General features: G+C 36.2%; 1 protein-coding gene across 1 annotated transcript in view; it reads left to right on the top strand.

Annotated features, from left to right (window-relative positions):
- The window catches only part of DOCK4 (dedicator of cytokinesis 4), a 166,981-nt gene that overhangs the window by 72,087 nt on the left and 76,803 nt on the right, over positions 1-18,091 (top strand). Inside the window, exons 14-23 of the mRNA XM_086462120.1 lie at positions 2,158-2,282; positions 3,811-3,973; positions 5,626-5,732; positions 6,375-6,531; positions 12,245-12,342; positions 12,448-12,531; positions 12,627-12,727; positions 13,456-13,537; positions 14,538-14,708; positions 16,386-16,578. Of these exons, the coding sequence (XP_086318246.1) occupies positions 2,158-2,282; positions 3,811-3,973; positions 5,626-5,732; positions 6,375-6,531; positions 12,245-12,342; positions 12,448-12,531; positions 12,627-12,727; positions 13,456-13,537; positions 14,538-14,708; positions 16,386-16,578 (1,281 nt within the window). The remainder of the gene's footprint in view (positions 1-2,157; positions 2,283-3,810; positions 3,974-5,625; positions 5,733-6,374; positions 6,532-12,244; positions 12,343-12,447; positions 12,532-12,626; positions 12,728-13,455; positions 13,538-14,537; positions 14,709-16,385; positions 16,579-18,091) is intronic.

Here is an 18,091-nt window from a genome sequence, read left to right as displayed (position 1 = left end):
GTATGGTAATTACCCCATAGTGCTTTCCCAGCCTCCAGCTATTTTCGACTCAAGGGATTTCTTGAGCTGCTTAGGATTGTGTGTTTCATACCTTTAGTGGATCTCCATTCTTCCCTTGAACCCTTACACATTTCTCACATTCACAGCATCCTTCAGAAAGGTTTTGGTTTGTGTTTGGTTTTGTTTTGGGGTTGCTTTTGTGTTGTGTTTTTTTTTTTCTTTACAAGTCTTGCTGTCCACTACCTGAATAATTACCACCTTTTGCTTATTTTGAACCTGTTTTCCACCAGGAACGAGAGATTGATTCAATGATTGCACACTTTTATTAGTAATTCAGCTCTTTCATCCTCGACTTCACGCAAAACTCTTAAGCGAAAGGGTCCTGGTATTTGTTTCTGTTCATTCTGTCTAGCTGTATTCTATCTTCTGTCCATAGTTGTTTCAGAAGATAATTGATAATAAGGTAATACAATAGCAGATCTCCCCTCCGTTTTTTATGGGCATGGTTCTTGAGGGCTTGATAATATAGCAGTTTCCTCTTTTACCTTTTTTTTTTTTTCCTTTTCATTTGGCAGCAGTTTAGATTATGCTTTGGAAGAACCATTTCATTGTTTTGCATACAGTGATGGAATATTGTTATAAAAATATTAGAAGACTAGCATGATCATTGTTTCTGGTGCTTAAAAATCACTGGAGAGTTGCACGCAGTATAATAAATGCAAGAAATGTGAAAAATGAGAGTATGCTGGAAAGTTCAAGCAGGTCAAATTCTGCTTGCATATTAAAATGAAACCGGAAATTGAAGATGCAGTAATTATATATCAGTTACATGTCTTTTAATTAATTTTACCCACAGTACAGGTATTCATCTTATGTTTGACTTCTAAGTGGTACACTAGTACCACTTTCACTAGTGCTCAGTGAAAATCTGCTTTATTAAAAGAGGATGTTCCTGTTATGCTAAGCTTGCATTTCACTAGATGAAAGCATATATTCTCAATTTCTTTTTTCTACCAAATCTAGAAATTAGAATTTTAGAAGAGGCTCCTAATTACGATGCTGTTCATCCTTCATTTTTCTGTGTTTCACAAGGAAAGCCCAATTGGTTCCAAGTAGTTCTGGTAATGTTTGTCCAGAGCTAGGTTAGTTTACACTTTTTGGAAATAGATTTAGCATCTTCAAACTGAGCAGGGGCTTCTCTACCATGCCACCATATCACCACCAGTACTGCTTCTCCCCTCTGTCCCGCCCCCCCACAACTGCCAACCAATCTTTCATCAACTATAAACTTTGCAGTTTGTGTCAACTGAAATGAAAATAAAATTACCATCGATCTCATCCAGAAGATCTGAAGATCTGGTTATGGTCTGACAGAATACTCTGAATGTGCAAATAATTTCAATTTAAATGTCGTAGCAGCATTTAATAACTTGTACATACTATGAGGCACTTAGGTAGTGCTTGTATTTGGTTTGTAGTTTGAATATATTGAAGATTTTAATTTCTCAGAAGCCTATTCAACAAGCAAAAAATAAGCTAAGGTAACTCTTTGCTAGTAAACTTTGGAACACTCCATTAATGTAAAATATGTTGAGATCTTTTAGATCAGAAAGATAGACTTGAATGCTAGCAATCTGGGAAGCCTGCCCCTTCTAATGGAAAGACCACCAGCCTCTTGGGTTTTGTTTCTTCAAAGTAATACACTTTCTTTTGAGATTAAGTGTAAAAAAGATGCAATCAGTTCTTCAAGGAGACGTTAAACAGAGAAATGTAATTATTACAATTTTTTAAAAAAAATTCATATTGCCTTAGATTAAAAGAGGAATTAAATGAGGTGAAGCTAGACACCAGCTTCAGTATAGCTAGAGATAACACTGTAAAGACCAAAAAAGAGCTAACAAATGAGTAAAAGCCCCTAGAATTGGTTTAGTATGGCAGATAATCTCTTGGGCTTTGAGAGGGGTAAAGCTTTGTTGGTTTTCTTGGTTTATGAAAACAGTTGTTATTATTTAAAGTCTGAAAATACTGATAAATTGTGGGTGTGATACTGTCCCTTGTTTGGAAGAGAAGATGGAAGTCTACTAAAGTACTAAAAGCAAAATTAAGCAAGTTGAACTGACTTTCATACACTTTGTGTTTGGCTTTGTTTTTTTATAGGTGAAATGAGGAATGATTTATATATCACTGTAGAAAGAGGAGAATTTGAGAAAGGAGGGAAAAGTGTGGCCAGAAATGTGGAAGTGACAATGCATGTTGTGGACAGCAGTGGTCAAATTTTAAAGGTATCTTTGTTGTACGTTTTTCCTCGCTGTAGTTAATTTTGGTCCACTTTTCCAGATGTAAATCATCTTTTGTGGCATTGTTGGAAGAGTACAAAATTGCTTTGGAAAGGTCATGTTTATCTTTTGCTGTCTTTAGATATGCAAAGTATTTCCACTTTGCTTAAAACCTTTATAAAATGCATGTTTGTTTTATTTCTGTGATCAATTACATGATTCAGATAAATACCTATAATTGCCAACTAAGTAACTAATGATTCCATTAAGATGCTGAAAAATGTTGAAGCAAGATCAAGTTTTGGAGAATCTTTTATTTCATGTTAATTCTTCTTAGCAGGTATGCATTTCCTCATGTTAACACAGAATATGTTTAGATTATTTTTAATTTTTTGTCTGATTTTAATAAATCAGAGATTCTTAATGCAAACATCACTACCGAGTATCAATAGAAGAATAAATTAATATTCCTTCTTTTCTTCAGATTTGATTGCATCCTGCTGGTGATAGCCTACAGACAGAAACTGTTTTATATTTTAATTATTAAGAGATTACTGTTTCTCAGATATTTTTCTGTACCAAAAGATTTCTGTTCTCCTTTAACCTTTTCCATATGTATTTAGCATCTTTTTTTTTCTTTTTACTTGAAAGCACTTTTTTCACATGTTCTACGTGATTTTGAGGGCTGTGGGGTGACAAAAGGAAGAAGGGCTGACACAAATAGCCTGGTACAAATTGTGTGTCTGTGTATATGGGAAGTGAGATTGCGTGTATAAATGCATGGCATGCAATGTATGTATGTTTTCAGAGATATATAAATATATATACACATAAGTGTCTGTGTGTGTATATATATATATAAAACTTTTATCTATATATATACACACACATCGGAAAAAAAATATTGAGATGCAAAGGTGATCACTTACAATTGCTAAGGAGAAAAGTTACAGATTACCTTTCCCACAGAGAATTAATTGGTATCTCCAAGTCAGGACTTAGACAAATCCATTTGCTTACTTCGCTATGGAGAGACCATCATGGGTGTTTGCAAAGGCAACCAGCACTTTTCTTCTTCCTAATTGGGGAATCCAGATTTCTTTATTTGTTCATGCTGGGACGTATCACTGGTAACAGCAGGGATACAGGCTTATTTCAGAGGACTAAAGATCTTGAGCCTGGGCTGTTCTTGTCTCAGTTGCATTCTTGTTTGTTCCTTGGGTGTAACACTGGATAGACCATGCTGTGTCATGGGACTCCACATCACATTTGTTGCTTAAGCCTTCCTGATCACCCAGTTTCCCCTGTATAACACTTTGATTCTCGTTAGTATGGGTGATTCTTGCCATCAGCATATAATAACCAAGTGCTACTATTTTTGTGGGTTTTAAGATACTGAGCATTGTACTACATGTGGCATTTATGATATGAATGTAAATATTAAATAGCCTTCCTTGGAAGAGCAGTTCTTGATGACATCTTACCTGTAAACTAATCTATCTTTAAATCTTTAAACATATTTTTTCTTCATTAGGATTTTATCTCATTTGGTTCTGGAGAGCCACCAGCCAGTGAGTACCATTCCTTTGTGCTTTATCATAACAACGGTCCCAGATGGGCTGAGCTGCTGAAACTTCCTATTCCTGTGGATAAATTCAGAGGAGCACACATCCGCTGTGAATTCCGGCACTGTTCCAGTAAGTGCTGTTCATGACTCCTGCTAGTCCTCTCTGTTACAGCTGCAGTCAACACATGAGTTTTCCTAATACCTCAGGCAAAAGACAGCTGCATGAACTTTCTCTGTAATGCTTTCATGACACAGCTTCTCAGGCTTGCAGTTCTACGTGGTGGAACTCAGTGCTTTGCTAAAGCCTAAATATTAGGAGAAACCAGTCTATTTTTTTTAAATAGAAATAGACAACATTGCAGCTGCAAATATAGACAGGATTTTAGGAGAAACCAGTCTAGTTTTTTTAAATAGAAATAGACAACATTGCAGCTGCAAATATAGACAGGATTTTAGGTAAACTCAAAATGCAAATTTAGAATTTACTTGGTGAATTATCCAAAATTATGCCTGTTCCTTAATACGTGTTTAGCAATCCAACAAATGGGAAGCGTATGTAGCTACATCATGGTCAATTAACGATACTTTTGTTTTGCCCTTTTTTTTACTTATAAAATTCCAAAGTTCTCTGAACATTCTGAACAATTTTAGAGATGATATTGAGGTACAAATTGAGGTCTGGGTCCACGTTCTGCATACCAAGGTACGTGAGACAGGTTTCATGGCTATGGTGCTGACTGCTGTCAAGCTTCTAAAGGAAGGTGGATAAAATTGTACATCTTTTAAACTGCTGCTGTTGTTTGACTCTTTTTGGTGATGTAGCAAGATTTGATTATTTAGATTGCCTTTGTTGAAAGTGGCACACAATAAGTGATAGTGTATTTAGATTTTGGGTACGTAAACTTCAAAATGTAAGAAACAGGTAATATAGGAAGAAATTTGCATTGATTTCTTTTTAAGATTTATTTTATAAGCTATGAAATAATAAAGGAAAAAGTCAGTGATATGTTTCAAATAAATGATGCATTTTTGCACAGTCTTTCCCATGCAGTACAAGTTGGATATTTTTATTATGCTTGCGTATGCCACCCTAACTGTGCTAACCTGGACTCAAAAGTCATATATATATACATTTGATGAAAAACTGGTTGGTTTTCAAAAGTGTTCAGCATTTGCACTCATTGGCTTCAGTAAAATCTGTGCCATCTCAGTGTTTTGTAGTCTGCTTTATGTTTAGTTGATAGATGAATTTTGGAATTTGAGCTTGGGTGTCCAAGTTTGAAAATGTTATCTGATGTCTAACATTCATGTGAGGAACAGTGACATCTTCAGTCATATCTATAGAGGCAGATGCCTTATTTGAAAACAGAAGTGCAGTGTAGCCTGAGGCTGCCCTAAAATGGAGACCAGTAGGTAGAAGCTACTACAAGGCATAATTGTCACCAAAAAAATCCTTTTCTCTTCATGCTGGACTGGCTAGGTCACATTCATTTGGGTTTTCTGCCATTCTATATATTGCTAAGACTGCATGTTTGGTGGCTTCCGTTATTTGTTGTTAGTTAATACCAAATCTTTCCAGAATACTGGTTTCTGATTTGCAGTGAGGTAAAAGAAACCATTACAGGATATAATGTGCAAATCTGAAAAGAAGTGTAAAATAATCTTAGTCTAACTATCTGCAAATATCTTCCAGTATGCTTTCTTACATTGTATTGTATCCATTTATTATGTCTAAAATGTATAATATTAACTTTAAGTGCTGCTTTTACATATGTGTTTCAGCAAAAGAAAAGGGTGAGAAGAAGTTGTTTGGCTTTTCTTTCGTGCCCCTGATGCAGGAAAATGGGAGGACTCTGCCAGATGGCACCCATGAACTCATTGTACACAAGGTAATTTGAATTAGCAATCATTAGCTGTAATGATTCCTCTGGAACATACTGTAAAAGCCCAGAAACATTAGGTGGAGAAAGTCTGTATTCACTATGAAATGAGTGATAATCTTGTCACCATTAAAATATCTATTGCTGATTGTTTGATATTAAGCTTCATGTTACAAACTGCAATTGAATCTAGGTTTGTGTTTCAGTGCATGGATTTCCACAAAGGTAAGTTCAATTAAAACACACAAAGTGAACCCTGTGATACCATCTTACTAAATTGCTGAAGATAGGAAATCGAGCAAACTCATTTGAGCAGATCTACTCAATGTTATAATTTTTAGAAATATTTCAGCTTTGTGGAATTTTTGTTTCCACATTTAACAGTTATCTATTTGTTTAGAGGATTTGATATGCTCCCTGATAAATTTAGATTTTAACACCAAAATTTGTAGCTATTCATTTGATGTAACCTGTGCAAATTTTTTAAACTTCAATGTCACGTATGAAGCTGTGATCTAAAAACAAAGTTGCAACAGGCATAGTGAAAATTCTCCAATTTCTGGCAGAGAAACAATAATAATACATAAAATTTAGGGAATTGGTCCTTTGTTTTTATGCAGTACAGTTATTTTAACTGGTTTATTTTCACAGTGTGAAGAAAACACAAACCTTCAGGATTCTGGTCGCTACCTCAAACTCCCCTTTTCAAAGGGGATTTTCCTAGGAAACAACAGCCAAGCAGTAAAAACCACTAAAGAGTCCTTCTGGATTACGTCCTTTCTCTGCTCCACTAAACTCACACAAAATGGTAGGATACGTTGATTATTTAAAACATGGTGAATTCAAATGAGTGTGATAGCTAGCCTTTTCCGTGCCAGGCAAGCATGGATGTACTCAAAAATAGCTTATGTTCTATCCATTTGACAAACTGGTTTTCTTCGTAACTTTTTGAATACAGATGGAAACCAATGCAACATGATATAAACCACTGATTTTAAGTAGTTCGAGAATGCTTTTTAGATTAACATGATATTGGAATCAAATGCAGCACTCTTGGAATCAACAGTCAAAACCCAGCTGCTTTACAAAACCTCTTAATTTGTTTGGTGTAGAATTTTTTATGAAATACTGACTGTAGGCTTTAGGCTGTGGCAGTTTAGTTTTAATTAGGCACATATTGCTATTGTGTTGTATCACTTCTCTTCCTTTAAGCCAACAAACATTTACTACTACTTAAAACAATCTTACACACTAGATAGAAATACATGTGTTTGTGCTCTTTACCGTTGCTCTATATAAAATTCCTAAAATTCTTGTTTAGTTGCCATATTAATTACAGGTTGTAACTGAAACAAATTTCTAAATATTGTGCATTTGCTTGGTAATGTGTTTCTGACTGTTCTTTGATATACCCATTTTTATATTATTTTTTTCTAGCTGTTTGTCACAGTTTTAGGATCTTGCTTAGCGCTCTTTTGTGCGGAATGCCTGTGTCTTTACTCTTCTTATATGTGATGAAAGAATTGCTAATTGCTTGCAAATTGATTATAGGTGTTTAACAACTAGAGCAGCTTTTTAAATTGAAATAATTGTCTTATTTTTCACCATTTAGTAGCAAGTGTCCAAAATAGAATTACGTGCAAATAGTAAGTCGTCTATTTCACTGTGCACATCCATTCTGTATTCTCATAGCAATTAGTTTCAAAGAAATAAAAATTAGCCAATAAAAGATTCTCCCAAAGGTTGCTGATAGGCAATCAGAGACTAAATTTGCTTCAGTTAAAGCCCTTGATTTAGGAAATCACATGAATCTACTGTTAGTTACACGTGCATGAAAGTGCTGCCTGGAACTGAAGCATCTCGCTGATAAATAGTTGCGCTATTGTCTGGGGTTATAATACTAATTTATGTTCACAGTACAGGAGTTATTTTGTACTTAATGTAATAAGATCTGTGACATAGGGCATAAAATTTCCAATTTTTAACCATATTCTGAGTAAGAGGGTTTAGAATATCTGAATAATATTGATCCCCTTTTCAGCTCTGAAAGAGTTAACAATTATTTCAGCAGTACTTCAGAGGGTGGAAATATTTTCAATAGACAGGCTCATATTTTCTCCAAGGATCTTCTTTGGGAAGTTCATCTTGGTGAGTTTCCAAATCCCCATTCTTTTAAACAAAAATTTGCCAAAATCTATTGCATGCTCAGAAAATGAACATAGAGCAAAGCATGTGGATATTTGGTCATGTGAGCATTACTTCAGTTATCCCTGAGAGAATGTAGCGTATCTATTAAAAAATACAGGACTGAAAAGTTCCGTGCGTTTACTTTTTTAGTAAACATCTCTATTGGTATTTTTGAAAAGTGCTGAATATTTTTTAATCTGTTTTTATGTTTTGGAGATTTTTCTGAAGTTCTCAGAGATCTGCCTGTGTCTACAAACCACAATGTCCAGCCTGGAAATGAATTTAAAATTATGCCATTGGTGTGGCCATGGGGTGGGGGAGGACCCCAAACCCAGACTGCAAAGGGTGTGACTGAATTAGGCCACAGCTTTACTAGCTTGCTGGGAAATTTTACTCAGCTGTCATTCTCTCATTGATTGTTCCCACATGCCATCAGCTCTCATGCATATCAGAAATATGGGGACTGGGGGAAGGAAGCTGACTCCCAGTTGTTGGGATCCATAACTTCTTACCCTGGGTACTTTGGAGGGGTTTTTAGGATTATTTCCAAACTATTTTCAGAGACTTCTGTCCAGGGGAGTCTGTGCGTTCATCCACATACCTTATAAGAACGCCTCCTTTTCTAATATATCTGCTAGATAACTTGACTTTTGATCCTGGATAAGTTAATCAGTTAATGTTAGCAAAAAAATATACCGGCTTTTATCTATTACATTCTTAGCTGGGTAGTTAGATTTCATTATCCTAAAAGAACCCAAAAGAGTTATCAATACAGTCTTACTTAGTTTTTGACATATAGGCGGGATCTCTGCCTGCCAGAGACTCAGGATCCATCCAGCAAGTCAGAATATTTTAGCAAGTTGGCATCCACTCATTTCTCAGCGCTGATCGGCACATCCCCAGTAAGCAGCTGTTCATCAGCAGAGCAACATGCCATACAGCATGTCTGTTGCAAGGCGGAGGTGTAATACATCTATCTGCATTTAAGAAAAGCCAAACTGGTGATTAACAAAACAAAAGTAACAGGGGGCAGCTTTCCAGAGTGACCCCAGTCTGGAAGGACTGTTGGAAGCCACAGAAGCAGCCTGTTGGGAGAGGAATGTAGATTGCCGGCTCTGGGATTTGGCTCTTTCCTTTTGAAGTGCTGTAGTGCTACATCAGGCCAATTTCTGATGTCTCAGGATTTATAGGAGAGAGATGGGAAGATCATCCCAAACCACTTCCTTATATACATGATTCTAAACCTTGTGTTAAACCTAGCGCTTCAGATTTAAGTTATGGACTTTGAGAAATGAAGTATTTTGTTTGGTAGGAATGGTAGGTCAGGTGTAGCCTATTTTAAATGTACAAATCTGAACATGATTAAGAGAAGACATTGGAAATGTTTTTCTTCTTCAGCAAAATTTATCAGCAGCATTGACTTTTTTGCTTTTCCAAAACTCTGTTTTCCTAGTGGGCCTATTTTTGGGGACAATTTTATATTCTCATTTCTCTTAATACATGGCACATTGCTATCCCTTCCCCTTGTGATTCACATGTCAGATTTTCTATTCGTGTCATTTATGCTTGGGCTATTTGCTAATGTTATCTCAGCAATGTCTTTCCTCCTTAGCATTTCCCTTGAAATAAGTGCTTTGAAGTGAGTGTCTTACATTTGCTTGCTTTCTTGTTTTAATCCCCCAACAAATCCGTAATGTTGAGTGTCAACTATCTTCCACCAAGTTCCTCCAGCAAACCTGTAAAGAAGTGTTTTTTCTGCTATGAACTGACAGCTTCAGCTAGCCGCGCTACTCCTCAACTTAAGTTGAGGCTTAAACAGAATAAAGTGTAGAGGTCCCTTTAATTATCTAAAAGACAAATGCAATTCACTGGATTTCTAATGCTTCTTTCTTGACAATTCCTGAGAGAAGGAACAATAAGACCTATCATTTGTCCTTGGTCTTTGAGGTGTGTCTCTGATGCACGTGTGGGATTCTTCAGCGCTCTTTTAATCCAAACTATTCCATGCTAGCACAGTGTGAAGCAAAACAAAAAAGAAACTTATAAATGCATAAACCAAATGTGTGCCCACCAAAATCAATTAAAGCAGCAAAGTATTAGTAGAATAGCATGCTGAGTGTTAGCCATTAACACCTCTGGCAAGATTTGAATATAGGTGGATATTTATTTAATGCTATTACAGAAAGAAATATTACTGAATTTCTTGTTGTGGGAGAGAGCTTTCCTGGAGCAAACTGGGAAAAAAATGACAAAGATGGGTGTGGCTAAAATGTTAGTTGAGTGTGGAAACAGTTTGTCTTAGAAAGCACCCAAATAGTTGCTGAACCAAGAGGAAAACTTGCTATTAGATTCTTAGTTTGGTAAGTACTGAGAGAATTTCAGAAGAACGGGATCCTTCTAAAACAATGCTGGGCGGTGATTAACTAGACAGTAGTTCAGCTTAAACTGATGGAAGGGTTGCACGGTGGTTAAGGGTTTCTGCTTCAAACAGCCAGGTTTTGAGAAATGCTAAAAAGCTGGTTAGTGAAACATGGAAGTAGTAAACTTGAATGTGAAGGAGCTTTGGGATTTATGTAATGTAGCAGTTCAAAAATATGTGGAACTTTTACTGACTACAACTTGAAAACAAGTGCTGCAGACCTGAGTGGGTGAATCACAGGCAGAAAATTTGAAGAGTAAGCAGAGAACCTGTAACAGAAGGAAGAAAAATAACAGCAACGTCTTAGAGTTCAGCAAGGGTCGGGATCAAGTGTAAACTGCTGAAAAGTCAAGTCAAGTTTGCGAGACTCTGGTTTAGGATGTTGAATGGTATGGGACATGAAATTCCCAATCTCATAGCAAGGTGGGTTTTTTAGTACATCTCTGAGGCTGAAAGCGATAACGTATGACCAAAAAGTAATAAATATAATACTTGTAAGACAGGTGGAAGAGCAGATATGTTAACTGGGCTATCACCCTGCAATGAATTTTATGCAAGTATTTACAAGAAATCATGGATGAAAAAAGGACATGTAGCCTAAATAGAATGTGCTGTAAGATGAGTTTATCAAAGACAAATGCCAGAATAAACTTCTTAATCTTTCTTTTCAAAGTTTCTTTTATTATTCTTCTTCAGAGGAAACGTAGCAGATCTAAACCGTCTGGGCTTCCATAACGCACCACATGAGAAATTAGAAAAGATACAGATTAGAATAAGAATTTTAAAAATTATAAGTAAATGCTAAAAGGGAACTAGCAGATTGCACTTAGTGGAAGGAATTTTCTTCCTGAGTGGAAGGAAGATGCTACTAGATCCAGAAAACCAGATCAAGAATTAGGCCTGGGATTGATCCGTTTTTAAGGGTGTGGAAGGAGGTGGGGATGGGAGGTACTTCACTAAAACCTGAGACTAAAAAGCCTGTAAACGAAATTTGCTGCTAATACATACTTGAAAGTGCTCATCAGTTGAGAGGGATAAAATCAAAATACAGGCATAGCAAGGTAACTTTGATTTAAATAATTACTAAGAAAGAGTAGAATTTAGATCAAATCTAATGGTACAAAAGGCAGGATCCATCCCCTAATGGACACTCTTGGGGATTCTGCTGTAGCCAGGGAGATGAATAGTATTAAACAGGAGGAAGACCTATTTGTGTCACCAATCTGATGTGTCTAAAAAAAAAAAGCAACCCCAGATTCTAGAACGTATGTCAGGTGTTTACAGCAGACATACAGGCTTACTAATGATACAAAAAATGGTGATGTAATTTCATCTGTAATGTAGTTATCGTTTTAGTCAAGAAAGCTGAAGGAGAATTAATTAAAACTGGAGGAGGCGGGAGGACACTCAGGTATGTTTTAGCTCAGAAGAGTTTATTTTCCAGAAGAGATTGTGTGTCTTAGTAATAAAGCAGGATCTTAGAGACATTGTGTTTGTTCCCTGAAGAGACATAGGAAGATGAGTATTTTAAATATATTCAAACTAGTAATTAGGAGACTATTCCTAGATATCAGAGGATGGCCTTGGAAGGCATACTTCAATGGGATGAGTGACAGCAAAATAATTACTTTTCTTAAGGTGGTAGTTGACAAATATCTGAACAAGATTGCTTGATACATTTGCCACAGGAGGCTGATTTTAGTGACCCAGTGCCATGTTCTTATGTTTCTATTGGTGGAGCAGTTGTGGGATGGAATGAAAGTTTGTTGTTGGACAGATCGTATTATAGCAAATCTTGAGATGTTTTCTTTTGTTTTAATGATGCCAAGTTTTGCTGAGTGGACTGTAATAGTAGAATTTAAAATCTGAAATGCTGCTTTGCTTCCAACTTTAATCTGGGATTTTGTTTTTGCAGGAGATATGCTTGACCTTCTGAAATGGAGAACCCACCCCGACAAAATTGCAGGTTGCCTCTCAAAATTAAAAGAAATTGATGGTTCAGAAATAGTGAAGGTATATACCTTTCTATCCTTTTAGGTAATGTGAGGGAAATAATGTGTTTGGATGTCACAAAAATACCTGTTTAATAACAAACTGTCTCTTATTCTTTCGAATCAGTTTCTTCAAGACACACTAGACACTTTATTTGGGATTTTAGATGAAAACTCTCAAAAATATGGATCAAAAGTATTTGATTGTTTGGTAAGTTTCATTTTGTGATGATGCTTCGCACTATTTAAGAACTAAGTAAAAAAAAAAAGCTTTTTTTTTTTTTTTTTTTTTCCCCTCACATTTAGGTTCACATAATAAATTTGCTGCAGGACAGCAAGTTTCACCACTTTAAGCCAGTAATGGACACTTACATTGAAAGTCATTTCGCAGGAGCACTTGCATACAGGTGAAGTCTGTACGTTTTCTATCCGACTTGAATACTGACAGTTCTTGGTAAACTAAACAGAATCAAGCACTAGGTTAAATTAAATGGTATCATTAGAAATAAAATGCAATGCTTGTGTGAGTGCCCAGATTTAGGCCATTAAAAAAAGAGTAAAATAACTTTAAGTTACCAGAAAGGTTACTTGCTAATGCTCTAACATTGGCTTCATTTTTAAATCTTTTTCTTCAGTGGATTTCTTTGTTTGAATTACTTTGAAAAACCTAGGAGCCTTAATATCATCCAGCTGCAACTGTGTTCACTGTCTCTGTAGAGCAGCGCACTAATAAGTATCACTTACTCTGCTGTACTCTCTGTGTTTATTTGCTACCTAGACTTCCATTAAAACTGATGAGTTTAATGAGACTGCAAAGCAATGCAGGGAATAGCAGGGGTAGTCTGTGCTGGCAGGTACTCTTCTGGCTTAACTGAGCTTGTGTATCCCTGTCAAAATCATTCTGCTGCATATGTAATGCTGGTATTATTTCCTGTTCATCAGAGGTCTACTAGGTGGCTTTCAGCAGACTGAAAACTAAGTGCAATATTGGGCTTGTGGTGCTTAGTGAAATCTAGGCACATATTTTTTATTTTGTCAGTGTTTCTCATATGACAGCTATTGGTTTGTGTTTTATGTGCAAAGTTAACCCTTCTCCCACTTCTATGTTATAATACTTTCTGATGTGCTATTCTAGAGATCTTATAAAAGTACTAAAGTGGCATATTGATAGAGTCACTGAAGTGGAGCTGCACGAGCACATACAGGAAGTACTAAAGGTAATAAAGTCGTTGAAGGAAATTGTATGTTTGATTGGTGTATTCATACAGCACCAACAAGTTTAACTTAGGAAATGGGGCAGAGTATGTACAAATGATGGATGGTAGTCCTAATTCTGAGGAGTTACAAACTTTTTCAGTGCAGTCAGTTTATTTGTTGCTCTCTTTTGTCACTAAGCTGATCAGTGGAGCTTACTACCACTAGACTGGAGCTTTAGGTTCCTTACGGAATGAGGATATACAAGAGTAGGGGTTAGATCTAAGAAAGTAAATATAGATTGCATTGGTGGTATTAATATCTGTCACATAACTGAATCTAAATGGCAGTCATGCATGCTGACTTAATGGTTCAATCCTGACACCAAGGAATTCTACTGAAAACGGTGGAGAGCACAGCGTGAAGTTAGGCTGAGTTGTACAACACAATAATCCTATTTGGGACAGGTGCTAGTCTGGAAATAAAATATCAACATGGTACCCTTCTGTGCTTTTCTGTGCTGCTGTTAACTTAGGTGTCTTGCTAAGAAGGAAGGGCTGTATTTTTATTTTATGTTCCAACAGTTTTGCAACTTAATTCAAGCTTTTTTTTTTTAATCTCGTTTTCAGTTGACAGGAAAACAACTTTTAATAGGCAGAGAAATTCCAAGAACAGCTCAAAAGTTTGAGCCTGTTTGTTATATTGGCCTTGTATGTTTATGCAATACGTGTTTTCATAGCCAAAGACATGCAAGGGGTGAGTGAGGGGGGGCAGTGTTGAGATTTTGAGGTTTCCATTTGTTAAAAAAACAATTGTTCCCTGATTTGTAGAGATTATGAAAGGCAAGGGAAGAGCGTTTCTGAGTGTGTGCTTTTGAAATGTTCGTGTTTCTTGCCAAAATTAAATAACAGTGTCCTGTTTCAGACTCTTGCCATTATTTGCATAATATAATCATTGTGTGTGTACTATTTGAAGATGGGTGGGTTCATTTTTGTGAATTATTTCTGATTTTGATATTTGTAGGCACAGGAATATATCTTTAAATATATAGTTCAGTCTCGGAGGTTATTCTCTATTGCCACTGGTGGACAAAATGAGGAGGAATTTCGCTGCTGTATTCAAGAGCTTCTTATGTCAGTACGGTTCTTTCTTTCCCAAGAGAGCAAAGGAGCTAGTGCTTTATCCCAACTACAAGTAAGTTTTCAAGCATGCCTTTCTTATTGCCACTTTCCACATCCAGTATAGAAAATGTATGCGTGTCCTTACATATATTCCCAGGAAAGAAAATGTGATTTTGCTAGAACAAAATGTAATTTTCAGCTCATCCCCATATTTTTGTCCTACAGTGTGAAATTTTCATACCAGCAGCTTCTGAAGACACTTGGTATAGATAATCCTAAATTTAACATTTAATTCTGAATTATAATTGTATTATAATAATTATATTGCAGGATAAAAATAAAGTAATTTCTCTGTTTTGGGCATTTTATGGCTTAGTTTAACCAAAATGGAACTGAAGAATTTGAGCCGTACAAAAGATTATCAGAATTTTCGTGCTTTACAGAAAATTTTAAGTCTTGATGAACTGTATGTTTTAATACTCAGCTGTATCTTTATTTCAATTGAGACTACTAAAACTGACTAGTGCTAAAGCACAGAGGCAAAACAGGCAGGAGACAGCTCTCTACATTAAGTGTCATAGATTTACCAGCTTCTACAGCTCATAGATATACCGTCCTCTTGCCTGTTTCTGTAACCAAAGGTGTTTAAGAGCTGTTAAGAATTACAGATTTCTTAAGCTCTACAGAATCATAGAATACCATCTTGGAAGGGACCTCAAGGATCATCTGGTCCAACCTTTCTTGGCAAAAGGTACAGTCTAGATAAGATGGCCCCATACCCTGAATCTTAAAAGTGTCCAATGTTGGGGAATCCACCACTTCCCTGGGGAGATTATTCCAAAGGCTGATTGTTCTTGTGGAAAAAAATTTTTCTAGTGTCTGATCAGAATCTATAGAAAATTGTTATTCCTAAAAGATGGCAAATCAGAGAAAACGGAGTAGAGAGGTGGTTAGTCCACTTGTATCATGTTAACAGGTGGAGTGAAAAGATAACAGCAAAATGATATAAACAACCATATTTGGAATTCTACTTCAGTGTCTTTAACCTTTTAGGTCATCTGTTCTGACACCAGTGTGAAGAAGGTCTGAGGTATGAGTAGCTTTTCTCAGTCAGCAGGATTTGGAGAGGAGGAAGGGAATGTCAGTTCTAGCTTCCTTTCTCTGGCATTGCCCTCCTTTCTTTTCCAGTGTTGTGTTTACATATTCACTATACTCACCAATGAATTTCTAACCCTGTTTTAGGATTGCTGAAGTGAACCAAGACTGCCAGTGTTGTTTCACTCCAAAATAAAAATGTTCATTATTTGAAAAATGGAAGATACATAGGCCGTGATGTTACTTATCTTAAAACAAAGCAAACCAGAACAACTCCACTCAAATATTTTTGTTCTGATATCAGCTATCTTCTGTTATCCTTTTTAAAGGATCCTTTAAATAAAAATTTCCTCTGACACACATAGATCATGAAGAATCTGTAAAGTATAAATATTTTTGTTCTTAGCTGAACTTTTTACTTTCACTTTGTCCTGGGAGAAATGAACAGTCATTAGATAATCCTTAAAGGAAAATAATGACAAGTGTGATCCCGTTAATGAATGTAAGGATATTTTTTCTGAAAATATGACCATTTTTAAAGGTACTAATTACCCTTGACATGTAAAACCAGGCATTTTTCTACAGTTGCTTAACTTTCTATAGTTATTTAAATTCTGCAATATCTGACTGTCCATTTTTTGTCTTTTTCCTCTAGGCTGTGTTTCTCAGCTCATTCCCATCCGTGTACTCTGAACTTTTGAAGCTCTTTGATGTAAGAGAAGTGGCAAATTTGGTTCACGATGCTCTGGGCAGCTTGCCAACAGTCATGCATGGGGATGAGTCCCTTCAAGCTGTTAAACTGCAGAGTATTGGGAAAACTGTAGAGAGTCACCTCTACACTAACCCAGGTAAGGTTACCCTGGGCTAACTGCAGATAAGGAACTCAAATCATGTGCTTGGTACACGGGCCAGCATGTGCTGAAGGGAATAGCGTGGCTCAGAGTAGTGCTTTCTAAGGAACAATTCTTGAAGCACTGCTCTGTACAGGCTGCTCGTCTACAAGAATACAAGAAATTAGTTAAATTTAGTGGTTTGGGTTTTAGAGATAAAGACTCTTAAAATATAGTTTTGGTTTGATCTACTGCTGGCAATATGTCTGTGAAGGAAGTTTGCCTTACACTTTTTAAGTAATTATAAAGGAAAAAGCTTTACTAAATTGTGGGTTTTTTCCTTTTTTTTTTTCTCCTTTGGGGGCAGTTCAGCAAACAGATTGCCACTTATTCATTAAGTCTTATTTGTGTAACTCCTGCTAGTTCAGCAGTTTCAATCCTCCATTTCTTAATGTAGCAGAAAAAGGCTACACAAATGCGAGTGATATTTGATGCATAAAGTATTTAACAGCAAAGTTATTTGCTATGCAGAAGAAAAAACTGCTGTGTGATGGTGAGTCTGACATTTTCTATTCTAAGTGAAATCCATAGAAGTGACCAAATAGTAAATTTGAGATGAACTAATTTTGAAATAAAAGAGTTAAAATAGAGGAGATGTAAAGAATTGTAATAAGTGTTAATACACTCAGCAAAAGCCCTCTTGAGAGCTGTTTAGGTATTGGCTGATGGAGTTCAGTAGAAACAGTAACTTTTACCGTCTAAGGCATTCAGGGTAAACACATTACAATGATGAAGGCTCTGCAAAAGCCACCAGGATATGCATAAATATTTTGAGATGCTGCGAAATAGAGGAAGAAATCTTAGAACATTTTTTAAAAAATGCTTTCAGCAATTGTACTTCAAAAGTATGAGCTCAAAGAAATAGGTAAGGGATCCTGGCTACTTCATTCTAGTTGTGAAAACAGATTACCCTGTCCCTTGTGATCCTCCGTGGCAGTCCCTTCCAGAACAGTGAGCTCTCCCTACAGCTGATTGTCCAAACCTTTGATACTCTAGGTAGATGACGACATATTCATGGAGCAGTCTCAAGGATGCTCTAACTTACATTTTTCATTTTCCAAAGTACTTAGGGACCAGGTAGCATCATTTCCATTTTCCTCCCATTGTCTCGGTTAGGTCAGCCTAACCAGAAGATCCAAATGAATGAATGTAGTTAAAAAGAGTTATTTAATGCCATGTGAGGGACTTTTGGGGACTTCCTTGGAACTGCAAATCTTCTTTCAGCTCTATCACAGGTTTTTTTTGTTGCTTCCTTTTGTAAAAGTGTTAGTTTTTTATTCAAATCCAATTTCAGTATTAAGAAGTCGTATGAGTTGGTTTGGCTATAAAAGAAGTGAAAATGACATGATAAATTTTATGTGGAGTGCGGGTTATATACAAATAGAATATAGATTTCTTAGACCGTAGGGAAACTGATGTGAAAGACATCAGGCAGTAATATTAGCTTCCAATGTTGATGATAGGAAGCTCA

Source organism: Leptosomus discolor, chromosome 1 (assembly GCF_034619465.1).
Source record: "Leptosomus discolor isolate bLepDis1 chromosome 1, bLepDis1.hap2, whole genome shotgun sequence".
Lineage (NCBI taxonomy): Eukaryota > Metazoa > Chordata > Aves > Leptosomiformes > Leptosomidae > Leptosomus > Leptosomus discolor.
The sequence above is the reverse complement of the archived record's forward strand: the minus strand, read 5'-3'. Positions and strand labels throughout refer to the sequence as shown.